Source organism: Protopterus annectens, chromosome 3.part0, assembly GCF_019279795.1.
Source record: "Protopterus annectens isolate FY-2018-M chromosome 3.part0, PAN1.0, whole genome shotgun sequence".
Classification (NCBI taxonomy): domain Eukaryota; kingdom Metazoa; phylum Chordata; order Ceratodontiformes; family Protopteridae; genus Protopterus; species Protopterus annectens.
The window spans coordinates 588550117-588577274 of NC_056731.1; the positions used below are offsets into that span (position 1 = coordinate 588550117).

The following is a 27158-nucleotide window of genomic DNA, read 5'->3' on the forward strand; positions in this document are numbered from 1 at the left end:
GATCCTCTGCCAAGGGTAACCCTACATCCGGCCCGTATACCAATGCCTTAGGTTTTTTAGAAGTACTTTGTGCATCACATGTATGCTCCCCACTCACAGCGAAGAACATAAAGGTGCAATATACAGATGTGCATACCTCCAAACTTCTTTTCCAGCAGTCCAAATAACATCTTCAATCATCGGTCCGAATGCCCCTTCATCTGCTAGTTGCCAAGCCATTTCAGGTAAGTGCCCCATTTAGATTTTTCTTTTTATCTTGACTTTTTTCTTTTTTTGCTGTGAGGTTACATGTCAACCAGAAAGGGAAAATGTCAGTGTTGGAGGCAGATTCCTCATAAGGACAGTCATGAGCAATTTGTTTTGCTTGAGTGCTTCTCACAATCATATGTCATGCCCGATTTGTCAAGCATCAAGGCTGGTGAAAGCCCAGAGTATTGTCTGGTTATTCCACTGGATTCCTCTGCTGCAACCACTTCAGAGACTGGCAAGGATCCAGCTTCTTGCATGTCTTCAGAGGCTCTACAGACATCCTTTACAGATGTTGAGGAGGAACCATGACTGATCATATCCGAGGGATCGAGGGGTGTTCTGCAGATTCTTGTTCCAGAGGAGATTTCCACTATTCTGACTGAATGTCAGCAAGGATCTGAACCTCCTCAGATCTTTTGGGCTGATGTCCCTTTGAAAAAGAAGCAGAAAAGAAAACCTATTTCCCCTTGTTTCTAAGGATCCTCAGCGTGAATGGCAGGATTTCACACAGGGGTTGTTTAATGCACTCCTGGCCTTGAAGCCCCCCCAGGAAGTTTCTGTTCTTGTCTTTCTCCCTGGTCATCTACTTCTCTTAAGAAGTCTAGGGAGCAGGACTTTTCTGATGAAGAATTGGACTCTTGGTCTCTTGGAAAGAGTCTTGGGGTTATTCCTGTCAGATTTCTTCTCCATTAGACTATGGTTCTGAGGAGGAGGATGACTCCATTAGTCCAGATTCTCCCTTTTGAAAACTTTCCTACGGGGATACTATCTCTCATATCATGCAGTTCTTTAAATTGCACTGTACCCAGGTTTCTGACGTCCAGAAGAGTTATTGTGTACTCTTCCAGATGGGGTCTCCTAAGCTCTGTGCCGTCCCTCCTGTCTTGTTGGACACTTTTTCAGCAACTTCCTTCTGAAAAGGACAGTAGGACCATGGAAAGGCTGGGCAAAAAAATGTACACTGTTGCTACCTTAGTCTTTTGGGCTATTAACTACCAGTACCACATGACCAGGTATATTTCAGCACATCTGTCTCTCTCTCTCTCTCTCAGGATTATCAGGTTATTTCTGACCTTTCTGATTTTGAGAGGAAGGCTCTGGCCCTTTCTTTATTGGCCCCTCTTCTTAAGTGGCCCATCATTTTATTAGATGTAGTTATTATGCAGCTGATGCTTCTTCTAGAGCTGTTGCTTTTGTTTCTGTTTTAAGACATTATTCTTGGCTTCACCTGCGACCTTTGTCTGATGAGATTAAAGCTAAATTGATGGATGCTGCTCTGGACAATAAAAGTCTCTTTGGCATTGCAGCTGCTAAGCTTTTTAAGTCCCTGCAGGAAAATGGTAAGGCTTTCCAGGAATTGAAACATATTTTTGTTTCCCTTTTTCCAAATTTCAGAGGAATTATCCATGCAACCCTGCCTTTTTACATAGACAGTCTTGCCCTCCTCCCAAAGATAAAAAGGGATCTAGAAGGGCTCCTTCTACTAAGTCTATGTAGACTTCTACAGCTCAGAAGCCTCCTTTTCCAGAAAAGACAGCATCTGTCTGATTACTTTCTTCACTCCTTTCTAAGTCAGGATCCTTTATCTCTTTATCTTTCACTGTCGCTTCACAATTGGTTAACGATTACTCAGAATTTTCGGGTTCTGTTGATCATTCATCAGGGTATTGCATGGGGTGAAAATCCCTTCCTCCTTTTCTGGACATTCCTCAACTTCTTCAGGAACAGCTGCCATTTTTTCCAGATATACCTCAGTGCCTTTTACCTCAAGGCACCATCCAAGCAGTTTCCTCAAAGGGGAAGGGTGTTTTATTTCAGAATGTTTCTGGTTCCAATGAAAGAAGGTACCAGGAGGCCCATTCTGGATCTTTCTCAGCTCAGCAGCTTTTGAAAGTTCCTTCCTTTTGAGTGCTGTCTCTTCAGACCCTGTTTCCTCTTCATCTACCTGAGGCTTTCCTAGTCTCTCTGGATTTCAAGAATGCCTATCTTCACATCCCTATTCATCGCTGTTTCAGGAAATGTTTGCATTTCTCTGTTTCATTCTTCAATTTTCAGGTTTCTGCTTTCTCCTTTGGCCTTTCTACTACCCAAAGGGTCTTTAAATGCTTTGCTCCTTTGATTGCCTTTTGCAGGATGAGGGGAATACAAATCTTAATATACCTGGACAACCTGCTCATTCAGGCTTCCTCTTTAGAGACCCCATTTCAGAACATCCACTATGTTATTGTGCCTCTTGCAAAAGCCTAGGGTTTACAGTAAATTTCCAGAAATCCTTCCTGACTCCTCTTCAGGATCATGTTTTTCTGGGGTGCAGGTAGGGTTGCCAACCGTCCAGAATTCTTCTGGACTATCCAGAATTAAGGGACACTGCCCAGAAAACAGAGACTGCTTTGTATGGTCCAGAAAAAAATAAAATCTTTCCTTTTAATTTAAAAAAAAATAATACTTTTTTTTTTTTTTTTAAGGGCATTCTTCTTTAAGAACGTCCTTTGCAACTGGTCACACAGACACAGAAGCAGAGACTGTTTATGTCTCCATGTTCCAGGCGGTGCTGGAAAAATTTGAATTCCAGAAGTTTGGACTGAGTAGTAGCTGCAGACCACTATGAAAGGTCAGACAAGTGAGAGGTATATGTGACCAGCAGCAGCTTGAAAAAGAAAAAAAAAAACTTATGATGCTTTAATATAATGTTAAGACATGATGCTACACCAGCATCATAAACTATTTGTTTGTAACTGCAGTTGGACAGGAATGTAGCCAGAAATGTATGTTTTCTAATTCAACCTTATGCTGTTCTATTATCCCACAACCAACTGTTATTTAAAAAAAATAAGTGGCCTGCAGCATTCCTATTAGAGCCAAACAGCATAATTACTTGTTTGCCTTTTGTGCATTTTATTTAAGGTTTTATCTTTTCTCTTAAACTGGAGTTTCAAAATGTCCCCCAAAGTGCTTGAAGTTGTGACAGAACTTGAGATTCATGCAGTAACTAGATAACATTTTTCTACTCATAAAACAATTAATAGTGATGAAAATGTGCGTGTTTGCTAGGAAAATTTTACACTGTGGAAAAACTTTGTTTTAATATTGTTCTGTATTTTATCGGATGGTATGTGCCAAAGCAATTTACTGTTTCTGAAAGCATTCTGACATTTTTAGATTTAGATGTGATTTGGTACAGCTATTTTTTGTTTTCTTTATGTGCACCTCTCCCCCTACTCTGTCTATTTGTACATATGCTTTCTTTTCTTAAATATTAACATGCTGAAGTATACTTATTCAGCAGGGTTAGGCAATGCGGGCAGAATCAAGCTATCAGTCAGAGAACTTTCTATATTAAACCAGCTTTACTAATCATCTTTGTTTTGGTTTTCAGGCATATTTACAACATAGCACCATAGCATTCAAAATAAATATTCAAGTTTAACTTAATTTAACTTAAACCATTCGACATACATTACTATATTAATGTATTTTGGTGAGCAATCATATATAAATTATTCTTAATTTCAATTCTCTAGACTGTGAAGATTTTCGTTTTTTATACTAGTTTCAGCTCTCATCTTTCACTCTGCCATACCAGCATCTTGTAACTAGTATTTACTTATACTGGAGACGCAGCTATATTTCTGGCAGTATTTACCCACCATTATTTTACAATTCATTTCTTAACTTTCATCCACTAACTTTATTATCTTTTGGCATCTTGGGTTCATAGGTGTGTACTAGGCTAATGGCCCTGGAGCCTTTACAAGCCTAGCCCATAGAATTGCCCTGGCATCGTGCCGCCCGACGTTAGTTCCCAGTGCCACTATCAAGTGCAGCCCCTGGAGTGATCCCCGAGGTGAACTTTCTATTATTCATCCACTCATCAAGATTTATCTTGAAGGGGCCAGTGAGGTGCTCTGCTTGACATGTATGGGAAGTCTGTTCCATAGCATGGGTAGTCTCTGGGTTATGAACCTGTCCCTCCAGCATGTTCTGTTGATTGTGGTAATCAGCTTGAGGTCTCTGGAGCATGTGGTACAGAGTGATTGGGATTTCTTTAGATGTAGCATTTCTAATAGAGCTGGGTCAGACATGGCTTTGTAAGTCAGGCAAAGATCGCCTCTAAGTAGGCGATATGAGACAGAAAATAGCTGGAGTCTTTTGAGTCTGTCCATGTACAGTGGATATAAAAAGTTTACACACGCCTGTTAAAATGCCAGGTTTTTGTGATATAAAGAATGAGACCACAATAAATCATTTCAAAACTTTTCCCACCTTTAATGTCACCTATAACCTGTACAATTCAATTGAAAAACAAACAAATCTGTTAGGGGAAAAAATATAAAAGATAAAAAAGTACAATACGCTGGTTCCATAAATGTGCACACCCCTAAACTAATACTTTGTTGTGTGCGCACACCCTTAAACTAATATTTTGTTGAAGCATCTTTTGATGTAATTATACCATTCAGTCTTATTTGGTAGGAGTCTATCAGCATGGTACATCTTGACTTGGCAGTATTTTACCACTCTTCCTTGCAAAAGTGCGTCAGATTGTGAGGGCATCTCTTATGCACAGCCCTCTTCAGGTTACCCCACAGATTTTCTGACCGTGTCTCTAATATACCATTAGACTTGCAAATGTGTAATAGACCTGACAGAATATGGACTGTTGAAGCTGTATGTGCAAGGCAGGGGTCACCTCTTAATAGCCTGTATAATACTGAGAAGAAGGACATGGCTTTGAGATGGTCTGCATAGTTTTTATATTTTTTTAAGTGACAACACACTGTGGCCATTCCATTGGTGACAATTGTTTGGACTGGTACATATGGAAGGGGGCGCTATACTCAAGGATCAGACTATTGAGTGCCAAGTAAAGTGAAACAATTCCATTCCTGGATCTGAATGCAATACCTTAAGCATATAAACTGTGCAATTAGAAAGGATTTCCTTACAACAGTTGATACATGGTGATCAAAGTACATTTCATTGTCCGTAGAGGTTCCAAGATCCCTAACTACGAGATAATTTTTCATGGGTGTGTTGCCAGTGTTACAGTTACAAGGTGAGTATTGCATTCAGAAGGATATTATCATACACTTCTTGGCATTTGTTTTGACACCAGGTATTTGTCTGGGACAGACCCCCATCTTGTAAGATGTTGGTGTCCATTGGGGAATTTATGATGGCACCAAGTTTGTTGTCATCTGTAAACATGGTCAGCTACAAACCCTAAAAAGAAGTTATGTACTCACCATAATGTTACATGTTTGTAGTCCTTGATCTTGCCTTCTTTCCTGCTGGTTGGGTTCAGAGCTGATACGCAACTCTGACTCAGCTACATTCTAAAGCTCGAGAGCTTCCACGGGCTTGAGGCTAGATCCTGTATATATATATATATATATATATATATATATATATACACTCATCTAGGCCACCTAGACAACAGTAATGGACTCCCTGCCTATGCAAGTTATGAGGCAGGAAGGGAATCACCGCACATATAGCCAAATATCAGATAATTCCTCTTCATCCTGCAGCAAGGGGGGTGGGATGCAAGAAATAAGGTGAAATCAAGGACAACAAACATGGAACATTATGGTGAGTACATAACTTCTTTATGATATGTTGTCCCTATTTTGCCTTCATTCTTGCTGGTTGGGACAGTGTCCCCAGCACCTTCATTCTTGGGTGGCTCAATGGAATAAACTCTTCAGAACAGTGGAACCAAAGGAAGCCCTGTTCCAGGAGGCCACACCTACCTTGTAATGAGTGATGAAGATATGAGGATTAACCCAAGTAGCTGCTGCATAAATTGAGTCTTAAGGGTAATCTGGTTTGAAAGGCAGTAGAGGTAGACAATACTCTAGTTGAGTGTCCTCGAATTTTGTTCTGGTGGTAGTTTGTGCTGTGAACTATAAACATAAGTGATTGTGTCCGTAAGCCATTTTGATAAGGTTACTTTTGAGACTGAAGTTCCCTTTCTGTTTTCTAAAAAGGAAATAAACAACTGGTCAGATTTTCTGAAATTTCTTGTCCTGTACAAGTAAAAATGTAACTGCCATTGCACATCCGGTTGGTGAAGTTTATATTCTGCCTTGTTGCCATAATTAGGGAAGAATACGGGGAGTTCTATTGATAGATTTAAATTTGACTCCGAGCATACTTTTGGTAAAAAGGAGGGACTGGTCCTGAGAGAAACCCTGTCTTTGTGAAAAATTAAATAAGGGGGACGAGCAGAGAGAGCTTTTAATTCTGATACCCTCCTAGCTGAGGTAATGGCAGTCAAGAAAATTGTTTTCCAAGTCAAGAATTTCAGAGGACAAGTAACATCTGACTCGAAAGGGAGAGAATCAGAGCAGCTAGAACTAAATTTAGATCACCAGGGAGGAGGTGTCTCTCTTATTGGGGGTCTTAAGAGGATAGTACCTTTTAGGAAGGCTTTGCATAACCTGTGAGACATGACGTTGGAGTCCATTTCACCAACATGATAATTGGAAATGGCAGCTTCAGCTGCTCCTTGGTTAAACGTTTCAGCCAGAAGATCCAGGATCTTTGAAATGGGTGCTGTAAAAGGAGCAATGTGATTTTTGACAGCCCAGTAAGAGAACCTTCCATTTGCTAGCATAAAGCTTTGTTGTTGTAGATTTGTGCGAAAAAAACAAAATGTGATGTACTAATGGGGAAATGTCAGGAAGCCTGGCTAAGACGGGAAGTGGAGAAACCAAGCTGTCAGCTTGAGGGTCTGAATAGATGGGTGGAGCATCCCTGATTGATGGATCAGGAGATCTGGAACCAGGTCCAGAATCCAAGGCTCCTCCTGGAAATAGGGTCATAGGAAGGGGAACCATATCTGACGAGGCCAGTAAGAAGGCGATGAGGATTAGTTTGCAACCCAACAATTTTGCTTTTTGAAGAACTTTGGGTATGAGTGGAAATGGGGGAAAAGCATAAAGAAGTCCTGGGGGCCAAACGTGCATCCCTGGGTGACTGTCCCAGAGGGGGGACTAGGGTGAAATAGCTGCTGCATTTGGTATTGATGGACATGGAAAAAATGTCACAGCAAGGCTGGCGTCACTTGAGAAAAATTAGGTTCACAATTTCCTGTTTCAGGAACCACTTGTATGGCATCAGAATTGCCATGCTTAGCTTGTCTGCTATCCCGTTGGATTTCCCCGGGGATGTGTCTCGTAATCAGAAAGTGTTGAGAAGAGATTGCCCATTGCCATACTCTTAGAGCCTCTTGACACAAGGGGCAAGATCTGGTCCCACCCTGTTTGTTGATGTACCCCACTACAGACATGTCTGTTTGAATTGCAATTGTCCAAGTAGGGAGAGCTGGAGAGAGTCCTGGAGTGCTTGCAATGCCAGAAGCACTGCTCTCATATCTAGGACGTTGATGTGCAAGTGGTATTCGTGTTGTTGCCAAGTTCCTTGAACAGTCTATCCCAGATAATGCCCCCCCCCCACCCTATCTGGGAAGCATCCGTGGTCACTATGGCTATAAGTTGGGGAAGGACAAAAGGTCTGCCTATCACTACCTGTGTGGAATAAAGCCACCATTGTAGATCCTTCTTGCAGGTATCCATGATGAGAATTTTCGTGTGACATGGGTAGATCCTACATGGACCATTGAGCAAAGAGAAGCTACTGTAATATCCTCATATGGAAGCATGCCAAGGGAACCAGTGTTATTGCTGCCACCATCAATCCCAGTACTTTGAGAACAAAACTTGCTTGTATCTTTGTCCTCGTGATGAAGTTTGAAACCTGACGATGTATGATTGATATTCTGTCTTGAGGCAATTTTGCCATCAAGTCTTTTGTATCTAAGTCTGCTGCTATAAATGTAATACATTGAGAAGGCAACAGTGTTTATAGGACGCCTAGCTGTGAACAGTGATGAACTGTGGTGTCCCTTGCCGTGGTTAGTCAATGCTTGGTGGTGGCGGTAAGGGGCCAGTCATCTAGATATGGAAACACCCAGAATCCTAGACACCTCAGGTGAGCCGTAACTACTGCCATATGTTTGGTGAACACTCTGGGGGCTGTAGTGAGGCCAAAGGGCAGAGCTCTGAACTGGTAATGACTGGCTCCCAGCCAGAAGCATAGATAACTCCTGGATCGCCTGTCCATCTTTAAATGGTAATACGCAACCTGGAGGTCGCTGGAGCACATGCAGTTGTCCTTTCCCAGAAAAGGGAGTATGGACTGCAGTGTCATCATCCAGAACTTCATTTTCTTGACAGGCTTGTTCAGTCTGCTGAGATCCAAAATGGGCCTTCAGTTCCCTGTTTTCTTGGGAACGAAAACAAACCTTGAGTAAGTTCCCGATCTGATTTGGTCTGCGGGAACTTTTTGGATGACTCATTTTTCTAGCAACCTTTGAACTTCTAGGTTTGCTTGATCCCGTAGATGGGGTGGAACATCTGGGATTGACATTTGCTTTCTGGGGAGGGGTGACTGGGAGAATGGAATGGTATATCCCCTGGATATTATTGACTGTACCCATGTATCGTTTGTTATACTTTGCCAGGCTTGTGGGTATAGTGACAATCTGCCCCCCACCACCTCCAGAGGTGGACAGGTGGGCCTCCTTTCAGGAGCACTGGAAGGGTCTACCAAAGAACGTTATCTCTGTCGCCCTGGTTGTGCAGACCCCCTCTGACATGAGGGTGGCATCTTCCATTATTGTTTCCCTCTCTGCCCCTCAGGGGAAAAAATCACTACATGCAGCAGACAAAATTCCTCGGGATTTCCAGAACCACACTTTCCTGCCTTTCTGAACTTTGGGATACAGTCTACTAGGTTCGGAGAAATGTACTCCCACTGCAGAGAGAGTTTTGCCTTCTTGCTCGCACCTGGTAAGTGTTTCTTGTACCTTGGGGCCGAAAAATGATGAGCCATCAAATGTGGGGTTGGTGAAGGAGGACTTGAAGGGCTCCACAATCTCACAAAGGCACATCCAGTAATGCCTCCATAAGACATTTCCCATGCCCGCTGCCCTACTCACTCCATTGGCCGTGTAAGAGATAAGCCACATGGAAGAGTTGACTACAGAAGTTAAGGTCACAAGCTGGGAAGCTGGGAAGCAGCCTTCTCTGAAGCTCCCACAGCTGTAGGATCCTGGAGAGTATCTCCCAGCTCTTTGAGGAGATCCCTCTGTAGACAAGTGAAATGGGACAAATCATTCAGTGACCTAAGGGTAAATGCCGCTGAGGAAAAGACACGCTTCCCGTATCTGTCCATCACATGGGATTCCTTGTTCGGCAGATGGACAGAAGAAGAAGTTTCTGCTAATTCCTTGTTAGTGGCTGCCGCAGCCACCATGCCATCAACTGGAACACCCTTGGTCAGGAAGAGTTTGTCCTCTGGCTCTGTAATAAACTTATTGGACCTCTTCGGAACCGGTTCCATAGATTCTAGAGAGCTCCACTCTTTTCGACTGTCCACCCCCGGTAGCTGGTTGAAAGGAGGAGACACCGAAGAGGTGGAGGGTCGGGAGCCAAATGCCTCCAGGTACACAGACTCGTCTTCAGACGGGGAAAAGGATTTCCAGCCCCCCCTCTGCTTGAGGATTTCCAGGATGTCTGAAAAAGAGACATCCTCTGAGGGGGACAGTGGGGACTGTTCTGAGCCTTCCAAGTCTGTGTCTGATGTGATAAAGTCAGACGAGTCTAAATGCTTCCTCTCTCAAGTCCTCTTCTGAGGGATCTCTTCAGATGGGTACTCTGGAGAGATTTCGGAAGGGGGGTTAGCCCGATGGGGCTTCCTGGGGCATAGGTTCCCTGCACTTTGGATGGAGGGATGGTGAGAAGGTAAACACTGGACCCGAAAGGGACAGAGTAGCTGAAGGCAAGGATGGAGCTGTCTGAGAGGACAGCACACTCCTCATCACCTCAAAGGCACCACGTTCCCGGCCCGAGATGGTCCCCGGTTCTGAAGAGTCTTGAGATTTCTCCCACACTGAGGCTGATGCAGGAGCTAAACATACCTGCGCCAAAGCTCCAAGAGGGGGAGAGTGGGATCCAGCAAGGGTCTGATGCTGCTCTACCCCTCGGAGCCATTGAGGGAGTGTTGGCTCCCAGATCCCTCAATAGAAGGTGGTATTGACGAGATTAGAGCAGTTGTTGGAACCGAGAGACCTGTGATTTTCAGAACCAATGATTCCACTACAAAGACTTCCAAGCACCCCAGCTCCAAACTCAGGTAAGTCGAAGGAGGAATTGATGATAAAGTGGGTTGGGTGGTCGGCTCCATGATCATATGGGGTGGGCTCGATAAAATTTTTGCCAAGCTGGTGTCCTAAGTAACTTCTTCACCACCCTCTCCACATCATCATCCGAAAGACTCCTGGATGATCGAAAAGAATGGGTAGACGAATGATGACTATTTGCCACAGACTGAAGCAGTGGAGACTGAGGTATGGAAGCCACCAGTTCCAAGGTGGGAGACCGGTGTCTTTTGTGGCTCCTAGGTGGTTCCGAAGACATTGCAGGAACTGATGTAGACTGTGTCTTGTCGACCCGACAGACTTTGGATCTGACACACTAGTTTGTTTTCCTTGACCCTTTGACGGTTCTGAGGTCAGAGTCGAGAAAGAAACATTTTAGAGGGCTTATCAGATTTACCAGCCTGATTCTCTTCCACAGATGCCTCAAAAGGTCCTTTAAGCAATCCCCTCAAGATTAACTTATTCCTCTGCTCCTGCAGGACCCTAGGGCTAAAAGCATGACATATGGAACGAGTCCTGCAGGTGAATGGCTCCCAGGCAGTAAATGCAACTGGTGTGACCATCGGTCGACGACATCCTTTGCATACAGAAATCACATTTCTTGAATCCAGAAGGCTTGGATTCTTTATGCAACTCTTTAGACATTTTCACAGCAAGAATAAACACAACAGCCAATAGAAAAAACACTATCTAAGACAGAAAAGCACTTTTTTTAAGGGGAAGGATGGAGGAGAGTCTCTAAATTAAACAATAGCTCCTCCGACCAAGGAGATGCCTCTGACTTAAATGGCAACCTCTTCCGAGGAAAAAGGGGGTAAAAAGGAAGAGCTGGAACAAGACCTCTAACTCAAATGGACTGAAATAAAGAAAGGTACTAATGACAAAGTGGAATAGTAGGCCTAAGAGGGGAAACGACTGCCTCAACAAGGAACAGCAACAATAGGCGATAAAAGACGATTCGCACAGACACTCAGAATACCCAAACTACAAGTAATAAAGAAGAAAATATTAATTATCTTTCTCAGAAAAGGGAGAAATTAGAAGAAAAAATACAACTTAGCCTGAGCCAGTCACAAAGCAATCCCGAAGCTTCAAGCACAAACGAGATTTGGGTAACTATTGCTAGGCATGTTGGGATAGGATCTAGTCTCGAGCCAGTGGAATCTCTTGAGCTTTAGAATGTGGCCAAGTCAGAGCCGATACCTAGCCAGCAAGAATGAAGGCGAGATAAGGACAACATAACATCATAAGTTTTAACCTCCAAGAAGTAAACGACAAAGAAGAGTAGCACAAGGACTAAACCCTGTCTTTTGGAGGAGGTATAGTTCTACATCCAGAAATTTACACAGAGACTGACATTTATCTGGGGAGAGTTTAACTGTGATGCCAGAGTGTGGAATGGTGTTGCACACCTTTGCAAGGCCTAGATATGTGGTTTGTACTGTTTCACCCTCATCTATTGCTTCAGTAATTTTTCAGAAAAGTTCACCAGGTCAAGTAGGTAGGCAGGGCCTGCAATTGACAAATCAAAATCAGTTGGGTTGAATGCCTGTAGGTTACCTATATCCTTGTTTATTAAGTTCTTAATAATAATTTCTATAGCCTTATGGATTAAATGGGTCAGGTTTATGGGTATATAATAATCCAGGTCTATCGAAGTCTCACCTTTGTGCAAGGGAATAATCGATGATGTCCACCATTTATCAGGTATGAAGTCTGTTGTGAGGATATTAAAATAGCTTCTGTTGGAGATTACACTAGTCATGTTTCAGGCTACTCACTAGGTGATATGGTATCTTATCTGACCCCACATACTTGCTGTTCTTGGCCTTAGTGCCTTGAGAACTTCTTGAGTGATTTGAGTAAGGGGGTTGTATGTGTGAGTATGTGCTCTAGGGATATTGGAGTAGAGAGAGGGGAAGACATTTGAGCTAAATATGCCCACTAGTAGATTTGGTATGATTTCTGTGTCTTAAGTGTATGATGTTATTTGCAGACATGACCTATCCTTTACAAAAACATACATTATTTTGGCTCCAGTTGTATGTTTTAAATGTTATGCTTTATAAAGTTAGAGATATGTTCCATGGCTTTGTAAGTAAGGCTAGTTAAGCTAATGTGTTGTTATTTCCAATAGTCTGTGGTAGGACCCTATTTTTTGAAGGAGCATTACATTAGTTGTTTGCCAAACCTTTGATGCATATCTTTTAGTTAAGCTTAAGCTAGACTAGTAAAAGAAGAGCTCAGCAAGGGCATGTTTATTAGCCATCTAGGTAAATTGTCTGGACCCATCTAGGAGGCATTTTTAGTTTAAAGTTAACACAAAATCTGCCTGCAGGTACATTAGATAAATCTTTAAGATGAACATGTAAAATGCTATCTTTGATTAGTTCAGGACATTCCTGGGTATTATTTATCAATTTTCAGATGTAATTAAAGGAGGATTTGTAGATATCATTGGTTTCAGTTTAATACTGACTTTTGTGAATGCCAATTTTAATTCCTTATTGACCTTTTTGATAGAGTATTTAACATAGGTAGCTTTCAATTTGCTATAAGGCTTTAGCAGTTTTTTTTTTTTTTTTTCAAAGAGCTTATTTGTACTGGTGGAGCTCAGAGTAATTTATTTTTAAATTTCATATTATGTTTGATTCTAGTGGGTAGGTGGGAATGGAACTCATGCGTAAGTATCTGCTGATGCTGCATGGGGTCAGGTGAAATTACAGTTAAACTTAGAGAAATGATCATAGAATTGAAGTAGGTTTATATGTTTTAAAGACCTTAAATTCAGATCTGTTTACAGAGTTGGGGTTTGCCGCTTTAAAGGAGAAGGGAATTCAGCAGTTGAGGTACACTTAGAGACTGTTGGTAAGGACTAGGTCCTGAATGTTCTGACCCCCTCTCCTCGTGAACTGGTTACCACTTTCTTATATAGCTTGTACTTTATTAGGTTTATTGTTTGCAATACTGAAAATCTATATTGCTGATATTTTATGTAAATGTGGTGTTAATGCTGTTTTGTAACACTGAAAACCTAAGTTGCAGCTGACATGTCTGGCAGTGGACCTTATCATCATGAAGTCTTTATAAACAAACAAGATTTACAAGAAAACATAGGTGGAACGTCATGGTATCAAACTATGTTAGGGTATGTAGGTGGGCAACAGTCTGCATTTTGGCCCTTTTCTGCCCTTCAGCCTGCACTCATTACACCACTGACACAGATGTTTCATGGATTCAGACTGCACATAGTACAGCGTGATACTTTTTTACCATTGTGCTAATATGCTGTAAAGTGCAACCCATCCTAAAGATAATAGTTTGGTAAGTTATTTGGGAAATAAATCCAAGACGGACTGAAAAACCTCCAATGAGCAGACATTTGTAAAGGCAGTATTCCTTTTCAGCAGTTATTCTAGAGTACAGGAAAACTTCAGTCATCCACTGAGTAATATATAGGAAGTCTTTCTGTCCTGCTACTTGATGGTATTCACACCATTACATCTGTGTCTTGGTGTCATCCTTCAAAAGCTGCCTGTTTGTCTGTGTTTGAGTGGCTTGAGAAAAACAAAATGTTTCCTAAATTCCTTGATTACAGCTTCCACACTAGGAAGACTCACTAAATGGTTAGGATTGTATACTCATGAACTCTCATCACCAAAACTCTCTTCTGCATGAAGAAACAGTGCTTCTTGTCATACTTGTGATATGTGCTGTCTGACGTGCACATCTTCAATATCACTTAATTAGTAAGAACTCCTGTTCTTCTGGTATTTGGACAATGAGTTTACTGGACAATATTCTAGACAAGAGACAAAGCAAACAATGGTTGCTTTCTGTTACCTTTTGCATAATGAGACCTAAGAATGGCTCAACATAGTACATTCATTCTTTCATGCTGGAGCATGAAATGACTGTGAGTTCTGTTTCCAGACCAGGTGATTGGATTCATTTGTCAGTACCAACACTGCAGTATAGCAGAAGGGGGGGGGGGGCATCTTTCAAATGAGACATTAAACCTAGGCTTCATTGGACTGAGTCGGTGGTAGCTTAGTTGGTTTTAGAACATCCCATGACATTACTGATGTACTTAAATTCACATATAGTATACTTCATTCAGCTATATACCATTCCATTAGCAACCTTTATAACATCATCTATTTGCCCACCGCTAACCTACCCACCCTTTTTGCCACAGTCATCTCCTGGATGTATTGTGTCTTCATCCCTATTCCCTCTATTATAAAATAATGCCTTGCATCATCTTTTCCCCATCAAAACAATTATTTATCCCATTTATCCACATCACTTTCAAACATTTATAAAATATAGAAGATAGTAAAATATACATACTTTTAATTTTCTTTAAATATAACTTAAAACATATCCTCATTAATATGATATCAAGATATTTATTCCACTTTACTGAACTTCCAGTCTTTCTTCTCGCGCTTTATATTTTATATTTCCTCTCACAGTTAATCCATCTAACATGGTTCTTCATAAAATTCCACAAATACCACCAAAAATCAGCTTAAAAAAGCTGAATAACTGAAAAAAACACACGGCGCTCAAGTGGTAAGGCTGCAAAAAAACAGATTTAATGCTTCTGGTACCTCGGCTACTGCCTTCAAGGAACAGTGAGCATTTACAAAGCAGCCATGTTTATACAAATTGCAAAATGACAATTGACACCCAATCAAACAATTAACTAGTGTTCCAAATGTTTTACAACACACATTACCTATAAAACTTCATTTAAAAACAGTGTATGATGTCCATAACAACCACCCAACATGTGCCACATGAAATCAACTAACTTCTAAATTCATGCCATGGGGATGCAGTATACCAAAATGAATAATGAACTTGGGTTCTAATTGTAACAACTTTTGTAAGAAATCACTGTTGATGCTTCCTGATACAGTTTGTGGTCTAGCAACCACACTAAAAAAGAAACTATTCACCAACCCATTGTGTATAGAATGAAAATGTCGAGCAACAGGGCTATCCAGTCTACCATTTCTTACATCACCTAAGTGCTCCAAAATCCTTAATTTCACTTTCCTCTTGGTGTGTCCTACATACCACTTAGGTGAAGGTTAGCCACAACCAATCATGTAAATAACTCCATAGGAATCACAATCAAAATGTTCCTCTGCTTTATATTTCTTTCCATTAATAAAAGACCCATCTAAATTCCTGACCTTGTCGCAGATCTTGCACTTTCTGCAAGGAAAGGAACCCACCTGACCGTGTTCCTTTCTTTTCCTTGTATTTAACAACTCTTTCAGGTTAAAAAAACTTTTATAAGAGAAAACTATTTCATCAGGAAATTGTTTAGAAAGAATTTCATCTCTACTAACAATGGTCCATAAATTAACTACTAAATCCCTTACAGTAGCAGAAAAAGGTGGAAATCTGTTAACAAAATGCATCCCATCACTGTGACCAGTGGAGTATCTGTTACATTCACTGTGATTTACCCCCACACTATTTCTGTGTCTTTTGTTGGATAAAAACTTTGGCTGCTTTGTAAATACTCATTATTCCTTGAAGGCCGTAGCTGAGGTACCTGAAGCATTACATCAGCAGCCTCACTGCTGGAGCTCCATGTGTTTTCTTCATAAAATTCCCCATCATTCATGAAACCCTTAAAATCTTCTATCTGCTTTTTTAACTGCCTCTTTTATTTGCCTCTAAACCTTCCTCTGGAAAAGAAAAATAATTCTCTATCATTATTTTGTAATATCATCATTTTCTGTCCATTTTTGTTTTCCTTAACTTTATTGTTCCCTCATATTCCTTCTGTTCATAGTTATCACCTCCCTTTCCCTTTCTTTTACTTTCTTCTACACTTCTTCATGCTTTTTGTATAAAAACCTTTTTCACTGCTTTCTCTTTCTTTTAACACCCATAAAAGATGTAACATAAATGCCACAAGACTGATTAAATTCACCCTCCATAATACTTATTATTAAACACCATATCTTATGAGATTTAATTTTGAAACCATCCCCACAAAAAAAAAAAATCAACTACTCTTATTCCATTTTCATCAGAATTACATAAACGCTTCCTTAGTACACTAATTCCTCTAAAATATGTATATTTAGTGTATAAACTTTATTAAATGTCACAACAGAAATGTTTTCCACCATAGTGTTATTGCCTTTATTTCCTGTGGTATTTCTACTAATTCATCACCACTTGATATTTTCTGTTTCTATTCTAAAATTCTGATCTCTGTCGCTGTGAAATATGTTCCACCTATTTTCTTATCACCAAATCCTTTATTTTTGACTTACTGAAATATAACCCTTCATACTGTAATAACCCTTCATCCTTTACAACTTTTATCGTAATCATCAACCCTCATTTTTCCCATTTTTTTATACATGTGGTTGGGTTATCACATCAACTGTTGCCATCTTTCTGACAGTTTCAGTGCCACTCTCCTGCTTGACAGTCATACCTAAGAATCCATGCATCTCTTCGCTAGACACCCTCATTTCCTCTTGCCTTCTTCCTGTCAGCCACAAATCTTCTTCACCAGATTGTCTTCTGCTCTCCTGCATATTTGCTCAAAATACCATAATATGTTCTCCTTGACTTTCTCTGCAATTGGAGCTACTTGGGCTTCTCCTCTGATATCTTCATTTTTTCCGTCTTAAAAGTGTGCCTCTCACCACCTTAGACATTTTATCTCCATCATCTCGAACTTCCCCAACTACTCTTTGAAATTCTTCTGTCTTTCAATACCCTTAATACACTGTTGGTTGACATCAGCCCCTTTAATTCTAGCTTTGACCTCCTCATTTAGACTTCCTTTCTCCTCAACTGCCCATCCCAGGTACTGGAAGCTGTTCAAATGTTTCACTATTTTCCCTTATGTTTGATTTCTCACTTTCCTCGGATTTCCCCCATTTATTGCCATTACGACTGTCTTATTTATACTCTGTTTCACCCTAAGTGCATTTGATTTTGCATTTCATTCCCCTATCCTTTGTTGAAGTCCTTGTTCAGAGTTGGCATACTGCAACTCTGTTAATCTGTGCCCTCTGACTTGTTCTGCAATTTATTTCATCACCAATATGAACAGAAGTGGGATCAGAACTCTGATGCACACCCACTTCCACTGGACTACCCCCTGTGAGTCTGAACATTGTCATACCTGTGTCACTCGGTCCTTGAAAATCACCTGCACTAATTTTACCAATATTTCTGGGACATTGAGCCATTGCAGAACTGTCCAGATCAGCTTTCCTGGGACCTATCATACGATTCCCCTGTATCACGTCAGTCATCCTGCTAGACAGGGGTCCAGGGAAGTAAATAATGTGGGAATAAATAGCCAGGGAATTGTTATGGCTAGGCTTGTATAGGCCCTAGGGCCGATAGGGTCATAGGTTGGTACTAGGCTGTCTAGGAATGTCTAGTTCAGCTCTTTTTTTCCATCTCTAGCTTCTTTTCAGCTATCTATCTCACGGCATACATCAGATCTGAATCCAAATTGTCCATCCCCCATCTTACTTTCTACTACTCTGCATAGTTGTTTATCAATCTCCATCTCCAGAACTATCATGCAGTGCAATAGAAATTTGGTACAGGTATACTGCCTGCAGCTGTGAATGTCCACTTTGTCCATGTACATTGGCAGTAAAATGATTATTCACTACTCATGCTGGATATGCCTTTCTCTCCATACTGCTAAAAGTCTCCCAAGAGCCATTTCTCCCCTAACTCACCCAAATTCTTGATCATATCTACTGTGACCACATCTGAGCCTGCTGCTTTCTTTGACCTTTTGTCCTTAGTGCTGTTCTTTCTTCTTCTAGTGTAGGCTGCTTGTCGTCTTTCATTGTAGACTGTGTCTGGGCCATTACAGCTTCTATGGGGTTTTCTTCATTCAGAATCTACTGGAAGTAATTATTTCATTTATTTTTATTTTATTTTACATTTGTTTACCAGGAATGTTTGACTGGACAAACTATCCTTTTTCAGTGGAGGTGTAGGGAGAAAAGCTGCATATTTATAAATAACAGTACGATACATATACAACGTACAGATACAAATGTTGATTCAATCTCAGATACAAGCACACAATGAAAAATACATGTCTTACATTTCACTAATGTGAAAGTATTCCTTCCATCTGCCTTTTATGTACTGTGAACTGGTGAGCAGGTTATTGCTGGCATTCCTTATGAAGAGTGCCAGTCATTTTCATATTTTCCCTTGCAACCTGATAAAATATTTGTGCCATCTACAGAATCACTTTCAAGAAGCTGGTAGAGTACCTCTTATGCCTTCTTCTTCGCTAATGCAACTGCTGTCTTAAGTCTACCATTATTTCTTCTTAGCCTGGTTTGTCTTTTCTATCTCCCACTTTTTACTACACTCCCCCTTTCCTTTGATGATTTCCTGGACTTCTATATTTCAGCCCCAGCTATTCTTATGTACCTTATTTCCAAATCTGGCTTGGCCGCATATTTGTTTTATAGTCCTCGCACATGCACTGCCTGTTCTTTCTGAGGTGCTAGAGCCCTAAGTAATTCCTTGAACTGTTGTGCTTTCACTCCAGTCAACTTCCAGGTCTTCACTGTAGACTCTCTTGACCCTAGAACCTTCTATGACCACTGCTTGCAGTAGATTGTGGGGTGATTGTTTCACTGGGCTTGACTTTGCAATTGCTGATTCTATCCCAGTGCCCTTTCCTTACTAACAGGAAGTCCACCTGTGTTGAACGTTGGCCAGTCTTGTATGTGATGTTTTGACTGTCTGTCTTACTTGAACCATGTGTTAGCCACCATCAAGTAACTTGCCAGGCAGTACTGTAGAGTGGTCTCTCCTTTGTTTCTGTTGCCCCAGTTATATAGACCCAAGGAGTCCTCATATCCCTTTATGTACAGTCAGGTCCCCCATTTTCAGCACCAACTCATGTTGGTCCTGCTTTATCTAGTAGTTCTTGCAGCTGCTGTCCGAGTATGCTCTTTTACTCTCTACCACAACCCTGCTGTGGGGCATAGGCTGAGATTATGAATAGTGCCCTATCCTTACACTGAAGTCTGATTGCCGAATCTGCCACTAATTGTGATGACAACTCTCATCGTCCTCTGAAGCCTCTCCCTCACCACACTTCCCACATATTCTTCTTCATCTTTTTGTTTTAGAAAAGTGGTATCCTCCAGACCTCTAATCACTTACCCTCAAGCACCACATTCTGTCACTGATGAAACTTTATTACCAGATTCTGCATTTCCCAGCAAAACACTACAGCTAAGTCTTCCTCCATTTCTTTGAGCACTGGTGGGAGACCTGTGATGACACCTAGTTCTCAAAAAAAGTAAGGGAATTTCCATAATAAATCATCTTGGTCTCCCGTGAAGGAAGCCCACTGGCCTAGTCAGACAACACAGTCAAGAAAGCAGGAGTAAGTAAGCGATAAGAACAGAGTCTCGTCTTTGTGTGATATGGTCTGTTACTCAGACATGAACATCTATAAAAAGGACAAAAAGGGCATGCTTCTTCAGGCCGTGCTTGTTTAATAACCTGTGGTGACAATCTGCATGTGTTCTGCAGAGTATGGTATTTTAATACATTTCATCATATTCTTCTGAGTTTACATCCTCAGTCCCCATTTGCCAGCTGTGTTGTTGTTAAAGCCACTTAACTAGATAATACTTCTGGGTCATCCTGAAATGAGGGTTTTGTGCCAAGTGAATTTAACTGGTTAGCAAATAAACAAATTAGCACAGTTGAAAGGTAAAGTGACATTTTTTTGTGATTGGCTGAACTGTTCAGTAAAAATATGCCTGGAGTCATTTTAGCTACTGTTAACATACAGCAGTACTTTGTTTCTTTTTTTTTCCACAACTGTAAATCCTACATTTTAAGAAGTTGCACATAAAAATGTAATGTTATTCCCAAGGCAAATCAGTGCAGTGCTGAAAGTATTGGTATCTTAAATAGTAGACATATTATTCTTAAACCATTCAGGTCTTCCTTACAAGAGCAACTTGAACTTAGTTAATTTATTTCCTTATGCTGTTGTCTTTGCCATATACAAAAAGTAATGGTGTATGATGATCTTACTGGTTCTGTGCAATCTGCAAACTGATAAAAACAATTTAATTAGTTTTACTGTCTCATTTTTTCTGTAGAAAAAAGTGAAAATTGCGGTGTGCTGACTAAATTAATTATGCTATTAACATTACAACATTGATAAGATTGAAGTGACATTTTTCAGTTAGTTTCACTTTAAGTCATAGTGTTCATATCTGTACTTTTTCACAGTGCCATGAAGCATTATCATTGTTTTAAATTTAAAGCTTAATAATTAGGTTTTCAGACTCATCAGTATTTGCATAACAAATTACTTATAAAGTGGTAGAAAAAAATCACTCATAATACTCTTACAGATGGATGACTTTTTTTGACACTGTCATCTCCTATGAACATCACCTCCCATCTCCTCTCCAAAATCAGCCTGTTAACTTCCATTCATTCCTAGCACCAGCAGACACACAGAGGAGAGAAGTGACTGCTTAGTGGACATTATCATGCTGGGGGTGAAACATTTTTATATATGCTGTTACTCTGTCCTATTCCTCATCCCCATTAAACATCAAGTACAGTACATATTTTCAAGTGAGGTGGTGCCCTGTTTTGCTAACTTGCGGGCATTTAATTCTTAGCAGATTTATGCTCCTAGAGCAAAGCTATAGGACTGTGATTGCTGATCTTCCCCAGATAGTACTCCTGCAGTGGGAATCAAACCAATTCCCTCCCTACAAGGTATTTATTTATTTGCCATTTGTTTACTGGGAAAGTCCATTGGGCCAAAAATTAGACCATTTTCAATGGAGGCCCAGGGAGAAAAGCTCCTAGTACAGTTTTACAGTACAAATCACAGTTTTACAATACAAGTCATCAGTTTGTAATTTATACATAGTTCATTAATAAAAATCAAAACAGTTTGTCACTTATATACATATTTCACAGTAAAAATCTAAAGCAGTTTGTCACTTATACATAGTTTAAAGTATGAAAACAACAAGTACAGAGTATTCTGAGGACATAAAAAAATGGCAGGACATGAAATAGTAAAAGTATATTGGAGTGTGCTTTAATACAGCATAATTAGGTAATAATTGAGAGCAAGTGTTGAGGAGGATAGACCTTGCAATTCCAGTTATTTGAGGTGAGTAAGAGGCAATAGAGGAAGAAGTGAATATATATATATATATATATATATATATATATATATATATATATATATATAGTGGAGATGGTTCTTAGGATAGACGTTGGATGAAGTCAGGTGGGATGAGAACAGGAGCATTCCCAATTGAAGAAAGGTATGAATGGAGCAGGTCTTTAAAGGTGGAATGGTTGTTGGTGGTGGTTCGAATTTGAGGGGGAAGGAAATTCCATAGTCATGCCAGAGAGAAAGATAATAAAAGTGTCCCTGGGGTATGTATAGGGTTGTACACTTCCAGAAGGTTTTGGTTGTTGGACCTAAGAAGTCTGTTGGGCTGATACATTTTGAGGGAGGAGAAAGTGTGGGCCAATTTATGGGTTTTAAGATGAGCTTGTGGGCAACAGAGAGCTGAATGTAGGAAAGATAGTTAGGGAGTTCCAACCAATTCAAGGAGTGGAGAGCCTTGCAGTGGTGAGAGGAGGATTTGGAACCGGTAGCAAACTTAGAGATCTTATTATAGCAGAAAGCAAGCTTAGACTTTAGCGAGTATTGAAGATTGGTAAGAGAGGGGCACCATACATAAGAGAGGGAATAAGGTAAGTGATCGAGAGGATGTACTTGGTTGAGGGAGTAAAATAACGACTATGGCGATATAACATACCCAGTTTTTGATGTGTTTTCCTAATAGTAGTTTGTATGTGGACATCGAACTTTAGTTGATAATCAATAATGACTCCTAGAAGCTTTGAGTGGGGAACTATTTCAACTGGGGTCAAGTTTTGGCTACTTATGGAAAAAGAGTTCTTATCTATTTTGGAAGATTTAGAATGGGTAAATATCATGATTTTGGATTTTGAAGGGTTGAGGCCAAGGTGATTATTCAGCATCCATGACTCAGTACAAGAGAAGGCATCTTGAGTTAGTTTTGTGGGTTTGGGTAGGGATTTGGCATATTGGATTAGCTGATCGGATGATGGAAGACATTGATGAAGATGTTGAACAATAGAGGGCCAGGTATGGAGCCTTGTGGGACACCTGTGAGAGTGTGAAGGAAGGAAGAGATACATTTTTTCCATTTGACAGCTTGCTGTCTATTAGAAAGGTAGCTGGAAAACCAGTTGATGTAGGAGGAGGAAAGGTTACGTTGAGAGAGTTTGGGCAAGTGAAGGTTATGAGAAACAGTATCGAAGACTTTGGATAAGTCTAGAAGAAGGGTGGATACAATGTTGCCAGAGTCACGAGGATGATTAACGGTTTCTAGAAAAGAGATGAGGGCAGTGGTGGTGCTATCTCCTGGTCTAAAACCATGTTGGGTAGAGGTCAACGGTTGTCTAAGAGATAGGGTAGGAGCTGTAGGTGGATACATTTTTCGAGAATCTGAGAAATGGGAGATAGGACGGAAATTAGAGATTTCAGTATTGTTGCCCCCTTTGTAGAGGGGAATAATGAAGGCTTGTTTCCAGAGGAGAGGGGTACATAAGATTCTTGGATGGAGATGGGAAAAGCTATGCCATCGGCGGCTAGCTTGAGAAAGTTAGATGGAAGTTCATCTGGGGCAACTGAGCATGGTTTCAAATTTTGCAGAAGTTTGTTTATGGTGCTAATAGGAATAGGTTTGAAAGAGAAAGAGAGATGATGAGTATAGGTGGAGTTGGAGAGGGTTGAGTTTGTGGAGGGAGAATGGGGTCTGGCCTGATATATTATCAGTGAAGGATGTGGTAAGATTGACAACTGAGTCTATAAAGAAAGAGTTAAATTGTATAGCTAAGGACAGATCAGAAGAGTTAGGATCTGGGCAGGGGTTCCCCCTTTTTTCCAGGATGGAGTAGGGCAGAGATGCTGTTCCAGAACTTTTTGGGGTTTTATTTTTGATCATTTTGTAATATTGAGTAATAGGATTTGTGGTCTCTGGTAATGTGGTTTTTTACACTATTGCAGAGTTGTTTGTATTCAGCTAAGGAATAGGAATTGTATCTGTGCTGGCATAAGCTTCTTACTCACATCTTTCCCTGGTTGACTTCTCCTGCACCCTGGCTGATGGAACAAAGTCATGGCTCCACACCTATCACCCTGAGAGTTTATTTGGATGTCACATTAACCCAGGAGCTACAGCTTAGTAGGTTTATGTATATGATAAATGAAAGACTTCTATTTCACTTCAGCATTCTGCACATAGCAGTTATGACGACACATAATAGACTGATGTGCACATATTCTGAAGCATGCACTTGAGCACACACACACACACACACACACACACATATATATATATATACATACAATAAACTTAGTGGAGCTGTTAGCTTACTGCAGTTTTTCCAAGAAAAATAAAAGCCATTGATTATTTTTATTGTTATGTGTTTTTTTTTTTTTTTGAAGGAGGGGGTTGTAGATGTGCAGTAATACTACTCATCATTTAAAATTTCATTGCATTTATTTGTTTTATGTCACACATCATAGTCTTGATAAACTGTAACACAGCCTTTGCTTGTCTCTCTGCACTCTCTTTATATTCTCTGTGTATACTCATTCACAGGTCACATAAATGTGACTTGACTGTATGATGTCTTTCAGTTTACTTGTAAATTTTCATCTGTATTTCTGTTAATTTTGCATTGACAGGGATGTCCTGTGAGAGACGACAGCTTTGTGCAGAGGTACAGCAGAGATCCAACCCTGTCCGTTTCAGATGAAAACCTAGAAGACAGTTTTCTGCCTGCTCCAGGTTAGTTCAAAGACCAGATCCATTCTGTTATCTACATTTCGTGTTATCTTACTTTGAAAAAAATGTTTCATTCATCCATCCATCCACAGCCCCTTTTTCCCATTTTTGCACATGGGATCAGGCTGTCACTGCAAAAGTGACAATCATCTAGAGTCAAGATTTACATTGCAGGGAGGGGTAGCCCTGCCATGGTAGTTCTTCCACATGACACACTTGCACACACACTCACACCAATTTAGAGTATCCAATCCACCTACTGCATAGCTTTGGAATATGGGAGGAATCCAGAGAATCTGGAGGAAACCCATACAGACAAAGGAAGGACATGCATTCTCCACACAGAAGACGCCCCAGCTGAGAATCTAACTGGGGAACCTCTTGCTGTGAGGAGACAATACTATCCACTATATATTTTTTTTTGTTTTTTTTTTCCCTCATTGCTTTTTCCTTCCATCTTTTGGGACAGATTTTCTGGGCTTCCAAGCTGCAAATATCAATTTGTGGTGATAGGTGGTAAAACCTATAATATGCAAAACAATAATAGAGTTTCACGGAGCAGGCTGCAGTGAGTAAAGCATGCATGAACTTGTGGTTTGGGCTATTAGGGATTTTAAACAGTCACTGTGTATATTTTCTAGTGTAAAATATTTTGCAAGGATCATTTCAAATCTTCATAGTTCTTTATTATTTACATATGTTAACCCAACATGTGTCTGAAGACCTTTTTCAGGCACCATCCAGAGTGCATAGTTTGAATTAGTGGGACATAACAAAGAGCAGAATCTGTTAAAGTTCTCAATCATTCTCAAAATGCTAATTGGGATATAAATCTTAACACCAGGAAACAAATTGTCTGTAATGAGTGACTATAAATATACAAGTGTTGTGGCATAAGAAATTACTTTCTAGAAAAGCAAAGATATACAGAGCAATGTTATCCTTTTCAATCTATGACACAAAGAAGTATGGAAGAAAGACTAAGCTTTCTATAAGGATATATGAGAAGTGACAGAAAGAAATGTTACTAGGACAGGTGCCAAGACATGGAAATGTAACAGTGAGCTAGTAGTTGTCTTGATCACTGTAGTAAGTATGTAATCCACAGCATGTAATTGTCCTTTATGGCATAATCAGGTTGACCAGCCATGACTGTCAGAGAAATGGCATTCTGAAATTTTGTTTGTGAGTTCCCAAAGTGATTTTTGATAGTCTTTAAGGGTGGCGGTTGTGCTGGTCATTGACCTAAATTCAGATCATGTTTTATTCTAGTTTTCTAGAGCTAGTTTGGATATGGATCTCCTTGCTAGTTTATATGGTGCCTAATAAATAGGTTATCATCTGTACTGCTGACAGTGTATGTTGAGCTTCTGTGCAGCAGAATTTGTTAAAGTGGGAAAATATTGTGCATTTAATAGTTTGAAATACCGTCCAGAAGTAAAGTGGCTCTGGTTTGTAATGTAAACCATAAAACAGTAATGCTCCAGTGGGGGGAGCTAAGATTAATGAACCTTAGACTTTTATTTTCCGTCTTCTGGAAGACGCACAAATTTGCCCTGAATGTAAACCTATGATAGGGAGTTAACATTCCAACTTAGGCAGTAGGACATGTTTGTGTAGGTGGACTGCAGTGCATAGTTTTGTATATTTATATTGTTATGTGATGTCCAGCCTAAAGAGAGAGTGACCTAGTGTAATAAAGAATGGGCTAAACATGGCTGGGCAAATCACTTACCAGTGTAATAAGCCTCTGTCTTTGTTTTGTATTATTAATAATACTGTTGTATGACTACTACTAATCATTTTCATTTAAAACTCTTACCATGTCCTGTTTGTGATTTAATGCCAATTACCTATTTAACAGTTCTCAGAAACTATAGTAATAGGAAATATGGAGTACTAAAGCTAAGCAAAATATACCCAACGAAATCACAGCTTATCAAATACAGCCATCCTATTAAAATATAGAGCACTGCATCTAGTTACTGTCATACTTGTTAAATTAAGTTTGTATATAATGCATCCAAAAGCTCAGTGCCAGCCTACTGTTGCTGTTTGTACAAGTCTCTTTCCTTTACATTGACATTTACTGCATGTTGAGCTGTTTTATTTCAAATGCTCAAACATGGACTTTGCTTTTCCTAGGACATCATAGCTACTGCCCCTTTATGCTGGGATTACAGGAGGAGGTCACTGATCAGGTGAATTATGCATCTATTCATTTACAGGAACACAACTAGTATTTCCACAAAACAAATTGGAAACTAAAGGTGCAAAGATAGAAATATACACCTAGTATTTCCCAAGCAGGCTTAGGACTTCTTTGGGTCCATATTACTGTACCTGTCACCAGCAAATAAAAAAATGGTGACTAATTCAGGCTGTTAGTAAAAGAAAGTGCAAGAGAGAAACATGCGGAATATAGACAGTGTTTTGTTTTTACATTTGTTAAATAGATAATTATATTGGTGCAAACACTGTTTTCTGGCATGACCTTTGCCTGAAAAGCATTCAAATACCAAACAGTATAGACAAACACAGAGAAAAAAATAAGGAGTTTACAGAATGAATTTATATGTATATAAGGAAAAGCAGGAATTGAACAGTAATTCATAAGTCTTGGTCTGGATTATTCTAGAAAACTAAAAACATAGCATGCATTTGATAAACAACAGTAAAGTTGTAACCATTTGCACATATAGCTCCTGAGGTGTGGAACATAATCCCGTCAGGTAAATCTAATTTCACCATCAGTTTGT

At 40.1% G+C, this 27158-nt stretch overlaps 1 protein-coding gene across 1 annotated transcript in view; it reads left to right on the forward strand.

Moving 5' to 3' along the window:
* EGFR (epidermal growth factor receptor) overlaps positions 1-27158 on the forward strand; it is a 1653396-nt gene that overhangs the window by 1587301 nt on the left and 38937 nt on the right. Inside the window, exon 27 of the mRNA XM_044064990.1 lies at positions 24300-24402. Coding sequence (XP_043920925.1) covers positions 24300-24402 — 103 coding nt within the window. The remainder of the gene's footprint in view (positions 1-24299; positions 24403-27158) is intronic.